This window comes from Crocodylus siamensis, chromosome 6 (genome assembly GCF_052110815.1).
Source record: "Crocodylus siamensis isolate JL-2025a chromosome 6, ASM5211081v1, whole genome shotgun sequence".
In the NCBI taxonomy this organism is placed as follows: domain Eukaryota; kingdom Metazoa; phylum Chordata; order Crocodylia; family Crocodylidae; genus Crocodylus; species Crocodylus siamensis.
Window position 1 is genome coordinate 16498957 of NC_143400.1, and position 22272 is coordinate 16521228.

General features: G+C 57.7%; 2 protein-coding genes across 7 annotated transcripts in view; one reads left to right on the forward strand and one right to left on the reverse strand.

The window, feature by feature from the left end:
* Nucleotides 1–1489: 1489 nt before the first annotated feature.
* On the reverse strand, nt 1490–7305 carry KLHDC9 (kelch domain containing 9). 4 transcript variants are annotated; one of them, XM_090056417.1, is made up of 6 exons: nt 7236–7290; nt 6700–6814; nt 4058–4578; nt 3564–3714; nt 3135–3333; nt 1490–1782 (listed from the first exon to the last, which is right to left on the reverse strand). In XM_090056417.1, the coding sequence occupies exons 3-6, from the start codon at nt 4564–4566 to the stop codon at nt 1616–1618; spliced, it is 1026 nt and encodes a 341-aa protein (XP_089912543.1). In that variant the 5' UTR covers nt 4567–4578; nt 6700–6814; nt 7236–7290; the 3' UTR covers nt 1490–1615. The 4 variants fall into 4 exon arrangements, with proteins under 4 accessions (XP_089912543.1, XP_089912541.1, XP_089912545.1 ...); XM_090056415.1 differs by having other exon boundaries at nt 6460–6814; XM_090056419.1 differs by lacking the exon at nt 6700–6814 and having other exon boundaries at nt 7236–7305.
* Nucleotides 7306–8307: 1002 nt separating this feature from the next.
* LOC149861288 (V-type proton ATPase catalytic subunit A-like) overlaps nt 8308–22272 on the forward strand; it is a 34499-nt gene continuing 20534 nt past the window's right edge. The window contains exons 1-6 of one of the 3 annotated variants that reach the window (XM_090056380.1): nt 8308–8458; nt 10502–10649; nt 10862–10990; nt 11199–11413; nt 13139–13276; nt 18112–18263. In XM_090056380.1, the coding sequence (XP_089912506.1) occupies nt 10568–10649; nt 10862–10990; nt 11199–11413; nt 13139–13276; nt 18112–18263 (716 nt within the window). In that variant the 5' untranslated portion in view covers nt 8308–8458; nt 10502–10567. Of the gene's footprint in view, nt 8459–10444; nt 10650–10861; nt 10991–11198; nt 11414–13138; nt 13277–18111; nt 18264–22272 lie in introns of all 3 variants that reach the window. The other 2 variants (XM_090056378.1, XM_090056379.1) reach the window with 2 other exon arrangements.

Genomic DNA, 22272 nt, shown 5'->3' on the forward strand with positions numbered 1-22272 from the left:
CATGGGCTGAGGCAGTTGGCATCTGCCCCATGTGCACCCACATCGGGGGCAAGTGACTGCATGCCATTTTGGCAGCGTGGCCCGGTGGTTTCTGCAGCACAGCGTCCAGCTGCCCTGGCAGGGAGGGAGCTATATTGCAAGGGGGTGGGGGGCAGAATGGCCCTCGCTAGCAGGGGGGTGAGGCACAGGGTCTGCTCTGGCAGCATCCAGCCCAGAAACGTGGGGCAGGGCAGTGGGAAAGGGGCACAGAGTGGGGCTGTGGGCATGCTGGTCCTATTTACCAGTAGCAACCCCTGTTCCCCCATGAATGCACTTCCTGCTCGCAGGCTTGATGCAGCCACTGCTGCCCTCCACACCACGTGCTGAAGGGAGCAGCGCACAGGCCCCTGCAGTGGGCCCGGCTCTTGGTCCCAGGCCTCACTGCAACTGGCTCTGCACGGGTGTGAAGGGTGCACAGGAAGCACTGGTGGGAGAAAAGATCTGCACCTGCCCTCAGCTGTGTCCTACAAGGGGGGCACCTGTAACATGGCCAGGTATTGAAACATTACCAAGGCCTATGGCTTGGCTTGGCCTGGCCTGGCTGCTTTTTGCTGCTCTTGCTCAAGCGTGGCCTGCAGGCACCTGGCATCTCGCCTTCCCTAACTGCTGGAAGTGCTGGAGGCTGAGACCTGCTCTCACCTGCTGAGGGGAAGGGGGAGGCCCAGAGCGTTACCAAAGCAGCCATTTCCCCTCAAGTTGCGCGTGAGTGAAGCAGCAGGCTGACAAAACCAGACTGCGGTCAGGGCCTTGGTTTCCCGGCTCTGGCTACAGCACTGCAGTGCAGCCGTGGGGAGCTCTGGCCTGGCATCGTCCCAGCCAAGGTCCGGCCCAGCCCTGCCCCATGCCCTCCTGACTTGGCCTCAGGGAGGCAGCTGGAAGCCTCTGCTGAGAGGACAAATGTGGAGCCTGGCCTGGAGGCTTTCCCCCGGCCGAATAAACCCAGGAAGTTCCTGAGTCACTGGTGGCTCCCAAACCTCAGGAGGGCTAATTAGCTCTGAGTGAATGACCCTGCCCTCGCTGCGTGGGGCTGCAACTTGCATGAGCTCTGCTCAGCCCGTGGGCACAGTGCTCAGCGCAGTGGCTCGTGGTGCTGGCGGCTGCTGTGCAACACTTCCTCTGATGTCCCTTCTTCTTGCCCATTATCTGAGCCACCCCAGCCCTGGGTGTTCAATGCCAGCACAAGCCCTATGTGCACAGGGGCCCATGTCCTGGTGGAAGGGAGGGCCTGGCTTGTCCGTCCATCCCACAGGAGAGATTCACAGTTCATCTCCTCCAAGGAGCCTGGAGGCTCGGCTGGGTGAGGCCAAGCAGGAGAGACCCCAGGCCTTGAAGCCAAGTGTGGAGAACGGCATGGCCATCACCCTCCCCACCATCACCGTGCCACAGAGGGGGACAGTGAGGCGGGCGCCCGGTGGTGCCCCGCAGAGGACAGAAAAGGGACAGATCCGGTTCCATGGGGCCCTTTTATTTCCCATGCACCACGCCTGAGCCAAGGGCAGGCTGCACTGCTCGCAAGAAGACGGCGGGTTGTCTGGGCCACACAGAGGATGCCAAGGAGATGGTGGGCACTCTCTGTTCACTCAGGGATGTCCAGGATGCAGACCTCGGGGCAGGGCGTCTTCCCATCGGGCCCAAAGCCCCCGACCAGGTACAGCTTGTCGTCCCACAGGCAGGTGCGGTGCCCGACCCTCTTCTGGCGCCTGTCTGAGCCAGGGAAGTGGAGCCAGCTTGGGGAGGAGCATCCTGGGAAACATGAGAGGAAGGGCAGAGCATGGGGGCTTGGCCAGGAGGGTCCCCCTGCCAGCCTGCCTCATCTAGCCCTGCCTGCTGCTGGCAGGCTCCACATCAGAGACACCAAAGGGAAACAGGCATCAACCCGAGGAGCCTCCAGGATGTGAGCGACAGCCTGTTGCAGGGACACCCGGGAGCCAGGACTCTGGGGTTTTAGTCTCAGCCCGGACTCTGGTGACTCCGAGCAAGCCATTTCCCCTGTCATGCCTCAGTTTCCCTACTTGGGGCATGGGGTGCACCCTGTTGCGGTAGGCTTCAGAGGGGGTTGTATCGAGCACTGGCAGGTGCTCAGGGTTTGCCTGATGCCCAGCCCCAGCGACCAGGAGCACTCTCCTTCCAAATCAGAGCCCAGGTAGAGCAGCCAGGCCTCTGTCCTCCAGTAGCTCCAGCCTGTGGGGGAGTGGGGTGACAGCCCTATCCCCCCCAGGGCAGTGCCTGGGTGCAGGTGTGGGTGCTATGTGGTCTTGGAGATCCTGGGCCAAATGAAGCATGTGGGATCTGCAGTCTGCTGCTCCTGGCTTTTGCCCGAGCTCTGGGAGGTTGTACTAGGCATCGCTGGCTACTGAGCTGCTGTGGGAACAGGGTCCGGACCAGGATGCCCCTCTCCAGGCGGTGTCCAGGCCGGTCCTTGCTTCCTCTCTGTGGCCCAGGGAATCTCGACCTCTTCGGTGCAGTGTTGCAACTTCAGCTTCTGAGCTGTGGGGTTGTGGCTGCTTTCAGCAGCTGGGGACAGGTGTGGGCCCTGGCACTGCTGCTCCCATGAGCCTGTGTGCAGCAGCTCTGCCTCCCTTTGGAGCATGCTGGGAACTGTAGTTCCCCCCACCTGTATCAGAGGGAAGGTAGCTACAGGCTGCTCAAGCCGAGTCTAGAGCCACACCCAGGGCATCCAGGGTCCAGCAACTACCCCAGACCATGGGCTTCCCTCAGCCTCCCTTTCTTACCTCCTTCCTTCCCCTTTCCCACCCCTATCTTTGCCCCTGGGCTCTCCCTGAACCCACAGCAAATCCTTTGGGTCATGCCAGGGCAGAGCTGTTACTGATTTGTGCCCTACGGTCACCCAAGACTGCCTAGCATTGGGCCGGGAGAAGGGAAAGACACAGATCTTTGCTCCAAGGCAAGAACTAAGGGAGTATCACCACTAACACCGTGCAATATGGGGCTAAGGAGCCACAGGCTGAGCAGTCCTGACTCCATCCAGTAGATGGCAAGAGTTAGCACACTCACAGGCATGCACGCACGCGCACACACATACACAGAGCTGTGTGCAAGTGCATGCCAGCCAGTTCCTTGCTCCCATGACATACTTGTGTCATAGATGTAGAGGTCATTGCTGACGGCATCTCTCCCCTTGGCCAATGTCTCTCCCCCAAAGACCACAGCGAAAGGCCCGACCACGCTGCAAGACTGGTGCCTCAGGCCCTTGGGAGCCTGCGGGGAGCCTCTCCCCGAGCCCACCAGGCGAGAGAGCTGCGCCGTCAGCTTCGGCGCGTGCACAGGCTCCACCTGGGGGAACGGAAAGGGCAGAGGGTGAGGACAGGGCAGGTGAGCCCAGGAGCAGGTGAGCCCCTGGGGGACAAAGGAGATCCCCCCCCTGCCATGTGCTGTGGGAGTGGGGCAGGAGCACTGGCTGCGGGGTAAGGGAAGCTCCTGGCTACTTGCAGTCTCCCACTGAAGCTGCCTGGAGCAAAGGGCTCATTGCAAGCAGGGACCGTCCAGTGCCATCAGCCACTCACGTGGATTTTGGCCTTGCTCCAGTGTCCGGCCACCTCCATGTCACAGGAGTCGCGGCCCCCGAACACCACCAGCCGGTAGCCTCCAGGGTCGTGGAGCAGCATGGCTGAGTGCCCAGCTCGTGAGGCCAGGCGCAAAGCCTCCTCCTTGTACCTACAGCAGAGGGGAAGGTTCCTGCCACCCCCGTACTGGGGTATTTGGGGGACCTCTTAAGCCAACCGAGGGGCTGGTGGCTGCCATCCAGAGGCCCCCCTGCCATGCGCAGGAGACCCCGCTGCCCAGGCCCAGAAGGATGCCGCATTACTGTGGCAGCCAGTTGGGGGTCTGAGCCCCCCAGTGCAGTTGGGGGAAGCTCAGACCTTTAACAACTCCCTTGGGCATGTTAAAAGGGCCCCCAAACAGCCTGGGAAGTGTGGGGTCCCTGTCACACCTGGGCAGGAAGCCACCTTCCCAGAGCCCTAGCGGGGCCTGGGTGAGCCACCCCAAAGGTACCTACCAGTAGGTCTTGGTGGCGGGGTTGACACGCAGCGTGTAGAGGCTGGCGAAGCGCCGCTGGGTGCGTAGGCCGCCCTGCCGACCCACCACCCGCAGCTCGTGCTCCGACACCTTGGTGCAGGTGTGGCTGCTGAGCCCCACCGGGGGGTCATTGGAGGGCCCCTCGGCCCAGCGCTCCCATCGCCCCTGCTCGGCATCGAAGCAGCACACAGACGAGACGCGGTGCGCGCCGTCCCAGCCGCCCACCACGCACAGCCAGCGGTCGGCCAGCACGGCCGTGTCATGGTGGCTGCGCGGGTCCCCGCCGCCTGGCACCACCGTCTTGGCTGTGAGCAGCACAGGGTCGAAGGCCACTGTGTCCCCCAGTGGTGGCTCCTTGGGCTCGCCCGACCTCAGCCCCCCGAAAAGCAGCAGCTTTCCCCGCACCATGTCGCAGGAGTGGTGGGCGCGGGCGAGCAGGGCATCCCGGGCGACGGGCTTCCACTCCCAGAGGCTGGGGGCAGCGCTCATGCCAGCACTGACCTGCAGGGAGCAAAGCAGCCGTCAGCGCCCCCCAGCCAGCGGGCACCGTGATTCAGCCTCGCAGCCAGACCCCCTGGCCTGCCCCCAGCTCTGCCACTGATTCACAGCATGGCCTCAGGCAAGTCACATCTCCTCCACTTGACAACACGGATGCTCAAACCCCACTGGTGTGTTCATTGCTGCTGCCTGCTGGGTGGAAGCAGGATAGCCAACTGTGTGTCATAGGCCCTGCACTGCAAATAGTTAGAAATGATTCTCCTTCTACACAAATGGTACAGGCCTAAGTGCCCAGCACCCTGGTGCTGTGTTGACTACTGCATGTAGGATGGCAGCAGCTGTGAAGTCCTAGGGCCAGATCCTGTTCCAATGATTGGGTGCCTACATGCACTCACGTGACTAATAGGGGCCCTGCTATATGGGCAAATGAAAGCTGGATAGAAACCAGCTCTAGAACTGTTACGCATTTATCCCACATCAATAACTTTATAGTGGGTTAGCTCTTTTTGTAGCTGGAGAGTCGTTTTTATCACACGCTCATTACTTTGCATGTGTGGCCGGTCTACATGTATTGCACAATTCACCAGTGAAGTGTCTAATATATGTAACATGCTCTGCACATGTGGCTGGTCTACATTTATTGCGTGAGTCACAAGTGAATTGTGGGATAATGCCACTCACCACATCTGCAACAGGGCCATGAACACTGCATGCCCCCGGAGACTGGGGGGGCACGATGAGCTCCCGCAAGTGGTGGCAGTACTGTCGGTGGCGGGAGCATGGTGGTGGCAGATGGGGAGCTCCTGCAGGCAGACACAGCACTGTTGGTCGGGGGGTGGCAAGCACCAACCGGCAGTTGGCAACCAGATGCCGCTGGCAGTGTTGGCAGCAGCGATCGCGAACCACCTGCAGACACCACCAGCAAAGGAGGGGTGTGGCGACCAGTGACTGCCCACAAGTGCCACCGACAGTGCTGGTGGCGCCTTTTTGCATGGGGTACACTGCCATGCTCAGGGGGTGCCTACATGTCGCCAATGAACAGGGCCATGCACATGCAGCTACATATGTGGCTGCTCTAAACTTACTGTGTGCACAAGGGGCTGCTCTAAATTTGTTTGCGCAGGTGGCTGCTCTAAATGTATTGTGGGATCAACGAATTGCATAGTATATGTAACATGCTTTGCAGTGTGTCTGCTCTAAATTTCTAGCGCAATTCACCAGTGACTCGCGTAATACGTGTAACGGATGTGTGGCTGCTTTAAGTTTATTGTGTGATTAACGAATTGCATAATACATGGAATGTATTTTGCACGTGTAGACACTACATTTATTGTGGAGTTCACCAGTGAATCATGCAATAGATGCAACGTGTAGCAGGGGCCTAAGTGTGAGTCGCTGTAGTTCAAGTGCCATGAAATGCATTCGTAGCCCACCCCGTAGGGGTTAATGATCTGGGTCTGGAGCCCGTTATGCACATGGTGAGTAGGATTACTGATGGGCCCTGGGAGGAGAGCCTGGGCTCTGTGCTGGCTGATTAGATAGGCGGGCACATGCCCACCCAGCCACAGGCACGCCCAGAGGCGTGGGAGCCCGGCTCAGGGCTGAAATGAAGGAGCTGAGGGGGAAAAGAAAAGCCTCCTCAGCTGGGGAGGGAAAGCAGAGGGAGGAAGGATTCTCAGAGGAACATGGGGGCCAGGAGCTGCTGCTCCCCGGGCACGGCCAGGCACGCCAGGCACCAGGGGCTCCCCATTGCCTGGCCCTTTTTGGCGATGGAAGGGTGTGTGCCAGCAGCATAAGTGGCTGCACGGGCACGGGACACTGCTGCAGACAGGTGCCCGGGGCAGATGCCATGATGGTGGTTCGGGCCCAAGTGGTTTCACTGACCTGGCTGGGGAGAGCCCCTCCTTGGTCCGAATGACTCAGTGTAGACAGAGGGCGAAGGCCTGCCCCTGCACTGCGGGAGGGCCGACCCTGCGAGACTATAAATGCCTCCAAGTCCAAGGATCTCAGCTACACGGTTTATGGGGGCAGGGGATTGCTTTCCCCCTCGCTTGCTCCTTCAGCCTTTCAGCTCGGGGCAAGCGGGGCTCAGGGGCATCTGAACGCCAAGGTCTCTGGGCTTGCCTGTAGGATGCTGCCATGGATCTGGGGTGCTTGAAGCCCCGGGCTGAAGAGTCGGGGAGGGACGCACCGCGCAGACCTGAGCGATGGAGCTCTGCTTGCTCGATAGACCTCGCAGCTGGTTTGGCCCCAGGCAGGACATGAAAAATAAAAAACCCGGAGAAAAACTCCAGGTGGGACCAGGGTGGTGCAGCCAGGCCTTGCACGCCGGGGCCAGGGCGTGGGTTGACGCTGGTCCTGCCTCTCTCAGGTGGGCTTCAGCCAGCCCAGGGGGGCAGCCTCCGCTCTCAATGCACCGGGGTGGGGGAGAACCTGCGTGTCGCCACTCCCTGCCCACACTCTTCTCCCCGCCAGCTCCCCCAGACCCCTCCCGGCCCCCCTCTCCCAGAGGCACCCCCGGCTGGAGCCGGCCCACATCCCAGGGGGAGCCTGGGTCTCCCCCAGCCGCCTCCCCATGGCACCTGCCCCCTGCCCTTGGCCAGCCCTGCAGCCCCCCGCTCCAACCCACCGCCTGCTGCAGCACCCCCCCACACACCCACCTTGCCTGCAGCCTCCTTGGCAACCGCCCCGGCAACTGCGGCGCGTCCTAGCAACCGCAGGGCTCACGGGGCGGGGCCAGCACAGGGGGTGGTGGGAGGGGCAGGGCTAGGAGGAGGCCTGGTTTCAGCCCCAGGGGAGGGCAGGATGGGGGGGTGGGGTGTGGGGCTCCTGGGTTCTTTCCTCTGACCTTTGCCCCTCGCTAAATCCAGGCGTGGGTTTGCACAGCCCAGGCCTGAGCTCCCCAGGGGCTCCAACAGACCACCCCTGGCAAGAAGGATTTATCCTGGTCCCCTAAGTGGCTTCTCCCCACCCCAGAAGCAGCTGCATCTCCCCTGGAGAGCTGCTTTTGCAAAGGGCTTTGGCATGAGAGCACGGGCATTGAGACCCCACTGGGCCCATGCCCTCCACAGACCCACGCTAGGGAGGAGTCTCCTCTTTCCATAAAGTGGGCATAAAGCCAAGCTCTGCCCACTCCAGCAGCAAGTGGGAGGTTTATTATACGTGACCTCCACGGGTACTACCCCATGCCAGAAAAGCGGCTATCCCCGGGTGCGACTAGGAAAACCGCCCCGGTGGTCACAGTATTTCCCTGCATTGGATGCTGGGCAGTGGCCTGTGTGGGGGTGCCCAGTGCAAGATGGGCAGAGGCCTTTGGGGGTGTTGACGTGGCTGCTTCCCATTCAATGGGAGGTGCTGGAGAAGGGGAGCTCTTGTCCCAGGAGGTGTGATGGGGTGTCTCGAGTGTCCCGCAGGTAAAAGGAGGATCTGAGGTCTGCACCCACCTGCCTTGCTGGTTGCGGCACGTCCCACCCCAGAACTGGCTGCACTTGCGGGGCAGAGTGCAGTGGAAGGCACGCGCCAGGTGAAGGACCCGGGGGCAAGGTGAGGGGTGCGGGGATGCTGCTGCCGCCTGGGCTTGCTGGTGGATCCCAGAGCAGGGCTGCTTAGGTGGGCAGGGCAGCCTGGGCAGTGCCCGCTGTTTACTGTACACGGCTCTGGTGGCTGTTACCCATTCCCCTTGCAATGACCTCCATTGCCTTCCCCAGCTTCCTGCAACGGGCTCGGGCTGGAACTGGTTTCTGGGCAGGAGAGAGCCAGCCCCGGGCCTGTCCCTTCTGCCCTCTTGCCTTATAAACCCATCAGACAGCAGAGGCACAGCCCTGGGGACTGCCTGTAGGCCACCAGCCCTGGCCTGAGAGGACAGGAGAGGAGAGAGCCTCAGGTAGGGACTGTCTCTGCTCTGTCCAGCTCTCCGAGGGGGTCAGGACTCCTGGGATCTGTTTCCAGCGCTGGGGAGGGGCGGCGGTCCAGTGCCCGGGTTAGGGGTTCTCAGCGCCCAGACTCCTGGGTTTTAGACAAGGATCCGAAAGAGGAATGAAGTGTAATGGTTGGAGCAGGCCCAGGACAGGACCCAGGACTCCTGGCTCCTATTTGCTCTCTGAGGGGAGTTGGTGGGGGCTGGTGGTTAGCACCCAGCCCTTGCGCCGGGGCACAGAGATCGCCTGTGCGGGAGCTTCCTCCTGCTCAGTGACACGCGGAGCAGCAGGACTGGGTTGGGGGCTAGGTCTCATCCCCCCCACCAGAGATGCGGTGCCCAGCAGCTCTGCTGTGCTGCAATCCCCAGTCTCGCTCCGGGCATTGCCTGGCACCCACTGCTCAGCAGCCCTCGCACCCGGGGGTGCCCCCTGCCCACCAGGCAGTGCGGGCGCTTCTCCGCAGCCCAGCACCCAGGAGGACGCACGGGGGAACCAGGCTGAGCCGTGCTGCTTGGCTTCTTGGTGCACATCGCAGCACTTGGCAGCCTTGTGCGATGGGCAGCTCCCAGCTCTGGTTTGCAGGTGGAGTGACCTGCTCGAGGTCTGCCCCCTGCAAGGAGAGCCCTCAGTCTTGCTCCCCTCTCGCTCCCTTCCCCTGCAGGGCCTAGACTCACAGCTCCAAATTCCCAAGCTCAGCCCTAGCCCTCGTCCTGCCAAAGCACAGGCCTTCTCCCCGCTCTGCCCATTGAGCTAGAAGCAGGTGCGCATGCGAGTTAGCTTTCATCAGTGGAGGCTGGATCTGAAGCCCACGCTGCCAGAGCTTGGAGGGAGGTTTGCAAGCTCCAGGGCTGTGCCCTCTGCCGTGGGAGAGCTCCACCACAGCGTGCCTGTTTCCCCGTTCACCCTCGCATTGCTGCCTGCCACCCGCCCATACTGCAGTCCCCTGCAGGGTCTGACCCGGGGGTTCTCCGCCCCTGCGTAGACTCGAGGCTCTCTTCAGAAAAGGCCGGCTCTTAGACTTCTCTCTTCTTTTTTGGCCTATAGAAAAATAACAGAGCAGCCTTTCTGTTGCAAAGAGCTCAGGGGGAGGGATTTGTATTGGAAATCTCCAGCTTTGTCTCATGAATCGTGTTCGTTACCTACCAGGGCTAATGTGGCGCGGTGCCATTGAAAGCATCTTGCGGCACCCCAGGGTGCTGGTACCTCCCCAGTTGAGAATCACTGCTCTAACCCCTGCCTTTTCCTTTGCTCCCTGTATTTCTGGCTGCAGCAGCTCCCCTTCCTCTGGGGTAGGCTGAAGTGCCCAGTCCCCAGCACTTTGTCTGGCAGCGAGCACCGGGAGCCTTCCCCTGGCTGGCCTGTGACAAGTCCGGGCCAGCACGAGCTGGGTCTGGAGGGCCTGAAGCCTGAGCTGACACGGCTGTGCCAGGGCCTCCCAGCACGGCCCAGCCCCGGGGCATGGGTGCACCTGGCAGTAGCAGCCCGGAGCAATGTCCCCATAGGGGTCAAGTGTAGGAGCTTCAGGAGAAGAGAAACCCAGTTCCTCCATGCGTCCCCCCTGAGGCCCAGCTTCACTTGCGCCATCGCGTTACCTGGCCCCAGCTGGACCCACGGGCCCAGAAATTGCACCACGTGCCCACACATCGGCTGAAGGGGCATTTCCCTGAACCTCCCTGGGGTGGGCCTAGCTCCCAGGGCCCAGCAGCGTGCCCCCTGCACGTCTTGGCTACACTGGCCACAGGTTCACCATGGTCTGACATCCTCCAGTCAAGTGAACGTGCCTGGCTGAAGACGAGCCTCTCGCTCCCCGAGCAGAGGCAGGACCCCTGGGCCGTGCCGTCTGCCTCCCCAGGGGCCTGGGTGGGCTTGGCAGCGTGCAGCAAAGCCAGCAGAGCGTGCTCACGCCTGCTGCTCCTGGCTGCACCCGAGCAAAGACCCGCTTTGCATCCCAGGGCAAGAGCTGTGCACTGATCCTTTGCGGGGGTGACTGCAGCTTTGCACCCCCGAAGCAGGAGCCAGGCCCGTCTCTTGGAGGGGCTCGGCCAGGCCTCTCGCAGCCCTGCAGCGCCGGGGCCATGGAGTTCTCCAGGCTGCCCCGGATCGAGGACGTGGAGGAGGAGAGCATGCTGGGCTTCGTGCACGGCGTCTCTGGGCCAGGTAGGGCAGCCGAGACCAGGCGCAGCTTGGAGGTGCGGGTGATTGCAAGGGGGTAGGAAATCAGGCAGGGTCCCTGGCTCAGCTGGGAGCGCCCCCGGCTCTGCTACCCCAGGGGAGGCGTGGGCAGGGGTCTGGGAGGAGGGGGCAAGGAGGCAGAGGCAGGGGTGTGGGCCCTGCGTGGGGGCTCATCACAGCCTCTCGTGTCCCGGCAGTGGTCACTGCCTGCAGCATGACGGGGTCGGCCATGTATGAGCTGGTGCGTGTGGGCCACGCCGAGCTGGTGGGCGAGATCATCCGCCTTGAGGGGGACCTGGCCACCATCCAGGTGTACGAGGAGACCTGTATCCTTCCTGCCATCCCCTGCTGGTTTGCCCCTCGCCCCTCCACTCCCCCGCCAAGTCACCCCTCACTCCTGCCCTTCTCCAAGCCATGCCTCTCCCCCCTCCGCCTGCCTCTGGCCCCGGGTGTGCGTGGGGGACCAGGTGCTGCGCTCGGGAAAGCCCGCCCGGCTAGACCCCCGTCTCGTGCCTTTCCTGAGCACAGCCGCAGCGGGGGTGTGCGTGGGGGACCCGGTGCTGCGCACGGGGAAGCCGCTCTCGGTGGAGCTGGGCCCGGGCATCTTGGGCTCCATCTTCGACGGGATCCAGCGCCCCTTGAAAGACATCACGGAGCTGACCCAAAGCATCTACATTCCCCGGGGCATCAACATCCCGGCTCTGTCCCGCCGCCTCACGTGGGACTTCGCCCCCAGCCCCAGCATCCGGGTAAGCGCACAGCTGGGCTGGGAGCAGCCTCCGGGCAGCTTTGCTGGGAGACTCGCCCTTTCCAAGCACTGGGCAGAGGTCCCGGTGGCAAGGGTCTCTCATGGGCGACCCTGTGAAGGGCTGAGGGTGCCACAAGCTCGGGGGCAAGGCAGGGCTGGGCCTTTGCAGGTAGAGAGAGGAAGCAGGCCCCCGAAACTCTGGGATGCATGCAATGGGCACAGCATCTCCAGGACCACATTCAGGCATTGGAGTGATGCTGGGGCAGTGCCCCTCACTGATGCCCCACCTGCCCCTGGCAATGCAGGGCTTCCTGGCACCAGGCAGGCATGAATGGGTTGTCACCGACACAGTCCCCATTGGCACGGCACCCCCTCGTACCGGCTGGGATCACCACTGAGCCTTCGTACATCGCGGCCCCTTGCCCTTCCCGGGGCACTGAGATCAGCGCTGGCTGCCAGGGAATAGCGCCTCCTCCTGAGTCCCCTCGCCGCTCCCCACACAGCCCTAGCATGGGCCAAGTGCGGGGCTTAGCTCTGACTCAAGCTATAGCTACGCTATGGTGGGCTCTACGCGAGCTGTTACCACACAGGAAATATCAGGGAGGTATTATGGGCATCCGCTCAGGGCTTAGCTGGCACCAGAAAGGCAAATGACGTGCGAGGGGTTATTAATAAGGGAGTTGTAAACCAGACAGGAAGAATCAGGATGCCCCTTTATAGATCCATGGGGTGTCCCCATCCTGAATCCTGTGCCCAGTTCTGGTCCCCGCACCTCCAAAACGATCTAGAAGAACTAGAGCGGGTGCAGAGAAGGGCCATAAGGATGCTGAGTGTATGGAGGGGCGTCCCTAGGAGGAGCGACTGCAGAGGCCAGGCCTGGTCAGGAAAGAGATGCTTGACGGGGGAGAAGAGCAGGGTTTACAAAATACTGAGCGGTGAAGAGAAAGTGAATAGGGGTCTAGTATTGACCGTTTCTCTCCATAGGAGAACGAAGGGTCATGACATGAAGCCGGTAGACAGTACGCTTAAAATAAACATAAGAAAGTACGTTGTCACGTAGCGGGGAACTAAAGCGAGGGACTCATTACCAACAGATATGGGGGAAGCTAAGCGTGTCGCCAGATCCCCAAAGGGATAGGAGACATTCTTGGAGGAAAGGAGCAGCGCCGCTGTTGAGCGTGGCAGCGGGGGTGCAGCTTGAGTCAGAGCTTCCCAGACCTTAAGTGCTGGAGGCTGCAAATGAGAGGGACAGTGGGAAACCCTGACCCAGTTCACTCTCCCTTTCTGCCCCGTGTGAGACAGGAGCCTGGGCAAGATGGACCTGTGGTCTGACCCACTCCATAGCTATGCTTATGGTGTTATTATTCCTGAATCCCTGTTGTCCCTTGGCCCCGAAGGGTGTATGTAAGGACAAAAGCATCTTAGTTCCCAGGTCATCCTTCTGCTTCTGCTGCTCTTTCCTCCCCAGGGCTCCCCATGTGGGTGTCAGTTGTGGTGATATCCCAAGCAGAGGCATGGGGAAAGGGTGCAGGGGTGGATGAACCCCTGCAGAAAAGCAGAGGAGGGCTAGGAGCCTGGCCAGGGACACCCCCAATGAGGGGCAGTGGCTGTAAAAACCTGGCCTAAATTGGCATTAAGCAGTACCGCGTGCTGCACATCTCTGTCCCATCCTCTTGGCTGGAGGTCTCTGCAGCTCACCCATCCGTCCTCTCCCCTCCCTGCCCAGGTCGGCAGCCACCTAACCGGCGGGGACATCTACGGGGTAGTGAAGGAGAATTCCCTCATCAAGCACAAAATCATGGTGCCACCTCGGAGCCGGGGGACGGTGACTCACATTGCCCCCGCGGGGCACTACGACATCTCGGTATGTCCGTGGAGAACGACCTGCTGGGGCGGGAGCATGGGGTAGGCAGCCTTTATCCAGAACAAGGCTTGTGATTGATTATGCAGCATCGGGAGGGGGCGGGAAGCTGGCCTGACGGCACAGCTGGTGAGTGCTCAGTGCCAGATTTGCCAGCTGCTATCTCCTGTCATGCTGGCACTGCTGTAGGAGCTACCATTTCACTGCCACCCCATAAGGACAGGGCCAAACACCAGGCAAATGGGGCCTCTGACCTTGAACTTGGGGATGGGGCTTCGGGTTCTGATCCGGGCAGACTTAAGCTGAGCCATGTGGATCCTGGATGCAGGATTACAACCTGGACTGATCTGAAGGGTTTTTAAAGATTTTTTTTTGCCTAGTCCAGAGGTTGAGCTGCATTCCCTGCATGTCAGGCAACATCAGGGGGCACATCCTGCTCTTGAGTATTAATGGATGGAGTCAATTCTCTGTATTTCACAAGTCCCTCTACATCTTCTCCCATGAATTAACTCTTCCTTGCAGTTGAATGCAGCCAAAGGGAACTAGATTCCCAGAGTGTTCTCTGCCTCCCCTCCCATGGCTCCCGTCCATATGGTCCTTTTAGCAGGCACTGCTGCTTTTCCACACATCGATGCTCTCTGTCCCAGTCCTGCTCTTGGCTCAGCGTCGGGCTCCTTCAGGGGGGCTGGGCTTGTTTGTCTTGACAACACGCATGCAGCCATTGCCAAGTTGTCAAAACAGAGCCTGGGACACAAGCGGTTTCGGTGCAGCTCAGCCAAGCCCCGTCCAGCTGGTTCCAGCAGCACGTTACCCTCCGCTCCTGCCTGGGGCCGTCCAGCGGAGCAGCACATAGCCTCTCTGCTCGGGTGCATCGGCATCATGGGCCTGCTGATGGGCAGGAGCACAGAAGCAATGGCAGAGCCGGAAGTGGAACCCAGGGGTCCTGGTGTGCAACCCCCCTTTCACCGCAGCATCCTCCTCCTGCCTGCCTCACTGGGATCCTTCACTGCTGCTGTGGCCGGCGGTCTCCACCTGGCAGCAGACCTCCCAGAGACAGGAAAGGCTCCCAGGAGCTGACTCAGTCCATCCTCCGGCTCTGCGAGATTCTTCCCGCAAGCTCCGGGTGTAGCCCTGAGTGCGAATGGTTTGCAAGCCATTAGCGGAGTTTGATTTTCTTGCGACAGACAGTCTTGTTACCACAATCCGGTCTTGCCCCAGCCATTGTCTTGCATTTTTTGTGCAAGAGACATTGCCCAAGCTTTCATGGTTTTCATATGCAGCACAGCTTGCGCCTACTTTATTTGAATCCATATAGTGAGGCTGGCTCGACCTCTCAGAGACCTCGAAGGCAGGAGGGATTGCTGTGGCTGTAGGGCCCGGACAGATAGTTAGCTGTGTGAGTCTGAAGGCAGGGTAGGCAGGCACCTTTGTAGACTAACCAAAAAAGATATAGACAGTTTAGCCAGATTCACAAAGGGATTGGACACATTCTTGGAGGAAAGGGGCATGGGTTGCTGTTGAGCATGGGAGTGAGGGGCTCAGCTTCTGCAGCAGAGCATCCTGGACCATCAGTGCTGGAGGCTGCAAGGGATGGAGGAACTGGAGGGAAACCCCTGGTTAGAGCCAGTTCACCCTCCCTTTCAGCCTCCGTTCTCTGCCCTTGTGTGGCACAGGAGATTGGGCAACGCAGACTTGTGCTCTGACTCAGGCAATGGCAGCTCTTAAGTTCTCGGGCCATGTTCTTGCAGAGCACAAGCAGATGCTGGGGTCCCTAGCCAAAGGCATGTCTGAGCCAGTCCGTCTTTGAAACAGAGCAGATTTCGAAGCAAAGCACTGATAGAGACACTCTGCTTGCCAAGAGTCCAGCCCTGCCCTGGGGAAGCTCTGCCCATGTTCCTGTGCACCCGCCAATGTTCATCTTATCTGTCACCAGAACATGGTCCAGCTGCGATGTCCAGACCCTGCCTCTTGTCCTACTTTTGCCTACCAAAGTGAGGCCAAAACCTGTCCTTGGAAGTGGGAGCGTGCAGCCCCTTCCCTCTGTGCAGCTGAATAGCTCAAGCACTGTGATCCATTCTCAGGGGCTTGTCGTCACTGTGGTAGCCCCAAATGCCCTTCCGCAATCCTCATCTGCTCTTGTTTACACCCTCCAAACCCAGAAAAACCCCAGTGAGACCGCTCCAGTGCCATGCCCAAACATGCAGGAGACCAAGGACTTGAGAGCGTGCACGCAGGGAGGCCATGTAGCAGCTGTGTTTCATAGTTTCATAGTTTGTAGAGTCGGAAGGGACCTGAGCAGATCATCTAGTCCGACCCCCTGCCTTGGCAGGAAAGAGTACTGGGGTCAAATGACCCCAGCAAGATGTTCATCTAACCTCCTCTTAAACCCCCCAGGGTAGGAGCCAGCACCACTTCTCTTGGAAGCTGGTTCCAGACCCCAGCCGCCCTGACTGTGAAGTCGCGCCTCCTGATATCTAACCTAAATCTACCCTCTGCCAGCTTGTGACCGTTATTCCTGGTCACTCCTGGCAGTGCTCGGGGAAACAGGGACTTCCCCAGTGCCTGCTGATCCCCCCTGACTAGTTTATAACAGGCCACTAGATCCCCCCTCAGCCTTCTCTTTTGGAGGCTGAACATGTTCAGGTCCCGCAGCCTGTCCTTATACGGCCTGCCCTGCTGTCCCCTGATCATGCAAGTGGCCTCCTCTGGACCCTCTCCATGCTGTCGACATCCCTCTTGAAGTGCGGTGCCCAGAACTGGATGCAGTACTCCAGCTGCGGCCTGACCAGCGCCGCATAGAGGGGGAGGATCACCTCCTTGGACCTGCTCGAGATGCATCTGTGGATGCACGCCAAGGTGCGGTTGGCCTTCCTGACTGCCTCTCCACACTGCCGGCCCATGTTCATCTTGGAGTCAATGATGACCCCCAGATCCCTTTCTGCCTCCGTGCCGATAAGAGGGGAGTTCCCCAACCTGTAGGTATGGTGCTGGTTGTTCCTCCCAAGGTGCATCACCTTGCACTTGTCTGTGTTGAAACCCATCCTATTCTCGTCCACCCACCCTTGTAACCTGTCGAGGTCTGATTGTAGCCTGTTGCATCCTTCCAGTGTGCCCACGTCCCCACACATCTTAGTGTCATCAGCAAATTTGAACAGGGTGCTTTTTACCCCCTCATCCAAATTGCTGATGAAGATGTTGAACAGTGCGGGCCCAAGGACCGAGCCCTGGGGGACCCCGCTGCCCACGTCCTTCCAGGTTGAGAAGGACCCATCTACTACCACCCTCTGGGTGCGGCCCTCCAGCCAGTTGGCGACCCAATTGACTGTGTGGGTGTCTACACCACAGCCCCCAGTTTCTTAATGAGAACGGGGTGAGAGACAGTGTCAAAAGCCTTCCGGAAGTCCAGGAAGACTATATCCACTGCTACCCCTGCGTCTAATGATCTGGTGATCTGATCGTAAAAGGCCACCAGGTTGGTCTGACAGGACCTGCCACTGATGAACCCATGTTGGTTGCCCCTGAGCATGAAGTCTCCTGCTGGCCCCTCCTGGATGTGTCCCAGCATAATTTTCTTGAACAGCTTGCCTAGGATCGAGGTGAGACTAACCGGCCTATAGTTTCCTGGGTCCTCCTTCCTGCCTTTTTTGAAGATGGGAACCACACTGGCCCTCTTCCAGTCCTCCGGTACCTCACCAGAGCACCACGAGTGCTCGTAAAGCCGTGCCAGGGGACTTGCAATGACCTCGGCCAGTTCCTTTAGAACTCTAGGGTGGAGATCATCCGGGCCGGCTGACTTGAATACGTCCAACCCCTCCGGAAGCTCCCTAACTAAATCCTCGCTAACCCGTGGCCCAGGTGTGCCTCCCCCGGGATCCGAGGGGGGCCCAGCAGGGAGGTGGCTGTTCTGGTCCCTACTTAGGAAGATGGAGGCAAACAAATCGTTAAACATGTTAGCTTTGCCGTCTGGTGTGACGACCAAGTTTCCCAACACGTCCTGCAAGGGCCCCACATTACCCGGGACCTTCTTTTTACCCCCTACGTATTTAAAAAAAGATTTCTTATTGTCCTTAACGTGTTGGCCCGTTGTCCTGTGTGGAGCATGTCACCATGCATGTGAGAGGGCCGGGTGTGCTTGAGAACATCTCGGCTGAGTGCCAGCTGCCATGGGGAGCATGTTTCCAGCCCTTTCTTCTCCAGTTTTCCAGCTGCCCTTCTCAAATTGCAAACCTCTGACTGCACACAGCAGTCCAGTAGATGTCACACCCAGGCCAAGTACAGAGGTAATAAAACCACCCCTCTTTGTCACCCATTAGCTATTCTGGCTGTAATGCAGCCACAGAAGCTCGAGTCCAGCTGACTCTGCTGTGCCTCCTGCATCTGGTTCAGAGCTGCTGCTCTCTCCTTGAGGCTCAGGGGGTTTTGTGGTGCCCTGGGGGCTTTCACATGGCCTCTGGCAGGGAGGGGGAGTCCATCTCCTGTTGATATAGATGCAGCCATTGCTCCCCGAGGAGCTTTCGCCCAATGTAGGGGCCTCTCTAGTACAGAGGCAGGTAGAAGGCTGCTCCCAGCCCCTCCTGGATGAAAGGCATGGCAGTGTATCTAGTACTGTGGGTCCCCAGCACTCAGTCCCCAGTACTTATCTAGTACCTTTGCTCCCCAGAGCCTATAGAAGAAGTGGCATATACATTAGAGCAGCGTGCAGGTCACTCTGAGGGCCATCAGGGTTAGGAAGAGCCCAGAATATGGGGAGCAGATAGTTAGTTACCCTCCTCTGGCCCAGGGGCCAGCTGCAGAGAGCCCAGGGCCACAGCCTAGCAGTGTCCCCCCTGTCTCTCCAGGATGTCGTACTGGAGCTGGACTTCGAGGGTGTGACTGAGAAGCTCAGCATGGTGCAGGTGTGGCCCGTGCGACAGATCCGGCCTGTGGCTGAGAAGCTCCCTGCCAACAACCCGCTGCTCACGGGCCAGCGGGTCCTGGATGCCTTGTTCCCGTAAGTGATGCCCTCTTCCTCTGGGGTAGGGAGGGAGATACCAGGGGCTCAAATGATACTCCCTGCCAGGGTGCGGGGCTGGTGTGAGGTCCTTGGAGCTAAGCCCCACTCTCTTTGTGTACTCTCTTTGGCTGGGAAGAACGGGGCCTCCCTGGATGCCTCCATTCCCCTGGATCAGGGGTGGATCCAGGGTGGCAGTGGAGCAGTCCCACCCCGTGCTCCACCCAAACTTTAAAGTCAACTGCCTGGGAGAGGCAGCAGCATTTCTATTCAGGCAGTGCTGAGGGAGTCAGCTAACTGTCATCCCCCGGATTCCTGCTAATCTCTCCACTCCACGGGTGTTAATGGCCCTCTTTCCTTTTTAATGGTCTTGGTGCTCCACTATTCAAACCAGCCTTTCTTCTGCAATGGTGCTGTCTGTTGGCCAGTGCTGGGAATCTCTCTCTCCCATTTCACAGCCCTGCAGACTGTTCTTAGCTCTAGCTAAAAACCTTACCTCAGGTGTGGTCATATTAAGTCCAATGTAGAAATGACTGACAGTGAAGTATTGGAGGTGCTGTCAAAACACCCAAGAAGGCGAGATTCTTTTTTATGACTCTGAATGAGAGATGCACATTTAACTAGAATGACTGTGGGGCTAATGACAATATCTTTTTCCTGTTTTGACTATTGTTGTCTAGTTTGTTGTGTGATTTAAAAAAAAAATTTATATATATATATAATCTAGCAAATTGGTGCTTGCTTCAGTAGCTATATTTCTTTTTCCTATGATCTTAAACTGAATGCTATAGTGTTACCCCCTCCCCCCACCCCCCAGCACGTTAGTGAAGCTTCTGGTTTATCTGTAAGTGGAGAGAAACGCATGTTGTGTTGTATGTGATGGTGAGACACACCAGTTGCACCCACCTCTTCCTACATCTGCCCCTGCCCGGCGTGACTGCTGAAGTAACACCTCTCATTAAGGCACATCTCTGAGCAAAGCCCCCTTCCCCTCTTCCCACAGTGCTGGGCATCTCCAGCATCTGGAGCAGGGCTGCCTTCCTCCTCCTATGGATACTGCAGGGGGTAGTCTCCGTTTTCTGCCAGGGATTGTGGTGGTTTTGTAGATGACCAGCTTCTCTCCTGCATTGCCTGTGTAGCAGATCTTTCTCTTCCTTCCACCCCTGCTCCCAGCCCGAGGGCTCGATTCCCCTCTGCCCTTGAGCTCATGCAAAACACAGGCACTTCCATCACCTCTCACACTCACTTTACACTGGTGCAAATGATCCTCCCTCTCCTTCCCCACCCCGCCTTTAGTGCTCCCAATGTTTTAGCCTCCACTGCTCCTCCCCAGAGCCAGGCAGGGTGAACTGGTGCCCAGGACTGGTCCACACCTTGGAGCTCAGCTGATGGATGGGGTCAGGGCCTACAGGGTTTTGAGGGTGGTCGCACCTAGCATGCCTTAGTGATGGCAGAGCTCCCCTTCCTGCCGGCCAGGTGTGCTGGGTGTAATAAGGCTTTTGCTGTTCCCAGCAGAAGGCTTGCAAAGGCTCCCCCATGCCTTCTGCTGGCAGTTGCGGTGTCTTTGGCCCCTAGGGCTGCCCCTGGCTGTGCAGAGCCACCAGCCAACTTGTTACAGAGGTGGGTACATGCACACAAAGGCTTGGCCTCATGCTGGCTGGCAGGAAATCGAACTCCAGGCCACCGGTGCCTCAAACAGAGGCCTTTGCTGTGTGTGCTGAGGGCATGATCCCATTGGCAGGGGGCACAGGGAAGCTGGGACAGTGGCTGGCTGCCAGAGGGCACTCCAAGCTTACCCAAGCACATCCAAGCACACATGGATGGCTTTGGCCCCCTGCACTATGCATCTTGGGTGGCGTAGAGTTGCCCCTGCCCAGGGCAAGGCTGTTGATGCCCTAAGCTTACTTGGGCAAGAGGAGTAGCCTATGCCTTGGGGAGTGCCCATGCTGAGAGCTCTGTGCCTCACTTTCATAGATTTAATAGATTTCATAGATATTAGAGCTGGAAGGGACCTCGAAGATCATCAAGTCCAGCCCCCTGCCCCAGGGGCAGGAAGTCAGCTAGGGTCAAAGGACCCCAGCAAGATAAACATCCAAGAGTTTCTTGAATAAGTCCAGAGTAGGTGCCTGCACCACTTCTGGAGGGAGTCTATTCCAGGTCTTGGGGGCTCGGACAGTAAAGAAATTTTTTCTTATGTCCAGCCTAAAACAGTCTTGTAGGAGTTTATGACCATTGGGCCTTGTTTTTCCTTGGGGCGCTCTGGTGAACAGACATCCTCCCAGATCCTGATGTATACCCCTTGTGTACTTATAGGTGGCCATCAGCTCCCCCCCTGAGCCCGCGCTCTTCCAGACTGAAGTGTCCCATGGCTCTCAGCCTCTCTTCATAGGGCCTATTCTCTTGCCCTCTGATCATGCGCACGTCTCTCCTCTGGACTCTCTCAAGCTTCTCCACATCCTTCTTGAATTGTGGAGCCCAGAACTGGACGCAGTACTCCAGCTGCGGCCTCACCAAGGCCGAGTACAGGGGGATGATGACATCCTGGGATTTACTTGAGAAGCATCTATAGATGCAAACCAGGATTTTGTTTGCTTTACCAGCTGCAACATTGCATTGGTGGCTCATGTTCATCTTCTGCTCAATCATGACCCCTAAGTCTCTTTCAGCAGTGGTGCTAGCAAGCGTAGCGCTGCTGAGCCTAGAAGTATGCTGTGGGGTTTTTTTCCCCGAGGTGGAGTACTTTGCATTTATCAGTACTGAACGTCATCAGGTTTGCGTACACCCACTTATTAAGCTTATCCAAGGCACCCTGGATCACTAGCCTGACCTCAGGTGTGGCTGCTATGCCCCAAAGTTTAGTATCATCAGCAAACTTAGCCAGTGCGCTTCTGATACCAATGTCCACATCGTTGATAAAGAGGTTGAAGAGAACCAGTCCAAGGACAGTGCCTTGGATGATGCCACTGGTTACAAAGTGCCATAATGACTCGCTGCCATCAACCACTACTCTCTGGGTCTGACCTCAGCGCCAATTTCCCAGCCATCAGACTGTGGTGTACCTGAGGCCACAGTTTGCCAATTTTTCCATGAGGAGGTCATGGGACACCAGATCAAAGGCTTTTTTAAAGTCTAGGTTGTGGAAGAAATTAAACTTGGCATTGTGGTTGAATCAGAACTGACAGAGCCAGCTTTTCTTTATTGAGGGCTGTACTGTGATCACAGGGAGGATTCCACACAGCAAGGGGAATCACCCACTTGTCTGTTCAAAGGAATCCTTTTCCTCCCTAAGTTTCTAAGCATTTTTATACTTAAGACAGATAAAGAGAAAAAAAAATACGACCTTGAAGAAACTAAAACAAACTTACTTAATTGGACATCTGTGCACAGAGTAATAATGGAGGATTTTTTTATCTCAAAACATATAACTGAAATAAGCAGTATTAGCACTTCTGGTGTCTGTCTGTTTTTTAGTCAGAGAGGCCAAAAGCCTGACTAAATTCACTTTAACATTCCCTAATTTTTTTTTTTCAATAAGTTAGATATTTATAGCCATTAGCCTTTCAACTTTTAGTTTTTCTTTGTTTTCACTTTTTGCTATTCTAACATACCGATTGTATACTTCATTTCTGGTTGATGGGCTATTTCTTATTTGCTTAACAGCACGGTTTAAGCAACATTGAATTATCATAAACACTAGGCATACTTCAATAAAAACAACAAACAATATCAACAAACTATGAATGATGGTAGAGCCTAAGGAACTGAAAATTGAGCTAAACCAAGAACTCAAATTCCAACTATCTGACTCATGCAATTTAGCTGCTTCTTTTCGAATATGTTTACTTAAATCTTGGATTTCTTCTGAATTATCGGGAATATAAGTACAACATTCTTTACCTATTAAAGCACAAACTCTTCCTTTGCTGGCTAGTATATAATTTAACGCAAGTCGGTTTTGCAATGTCATTTGCCTTATTTCTTTCATTTCTGTATTTATTTTATCAAAACT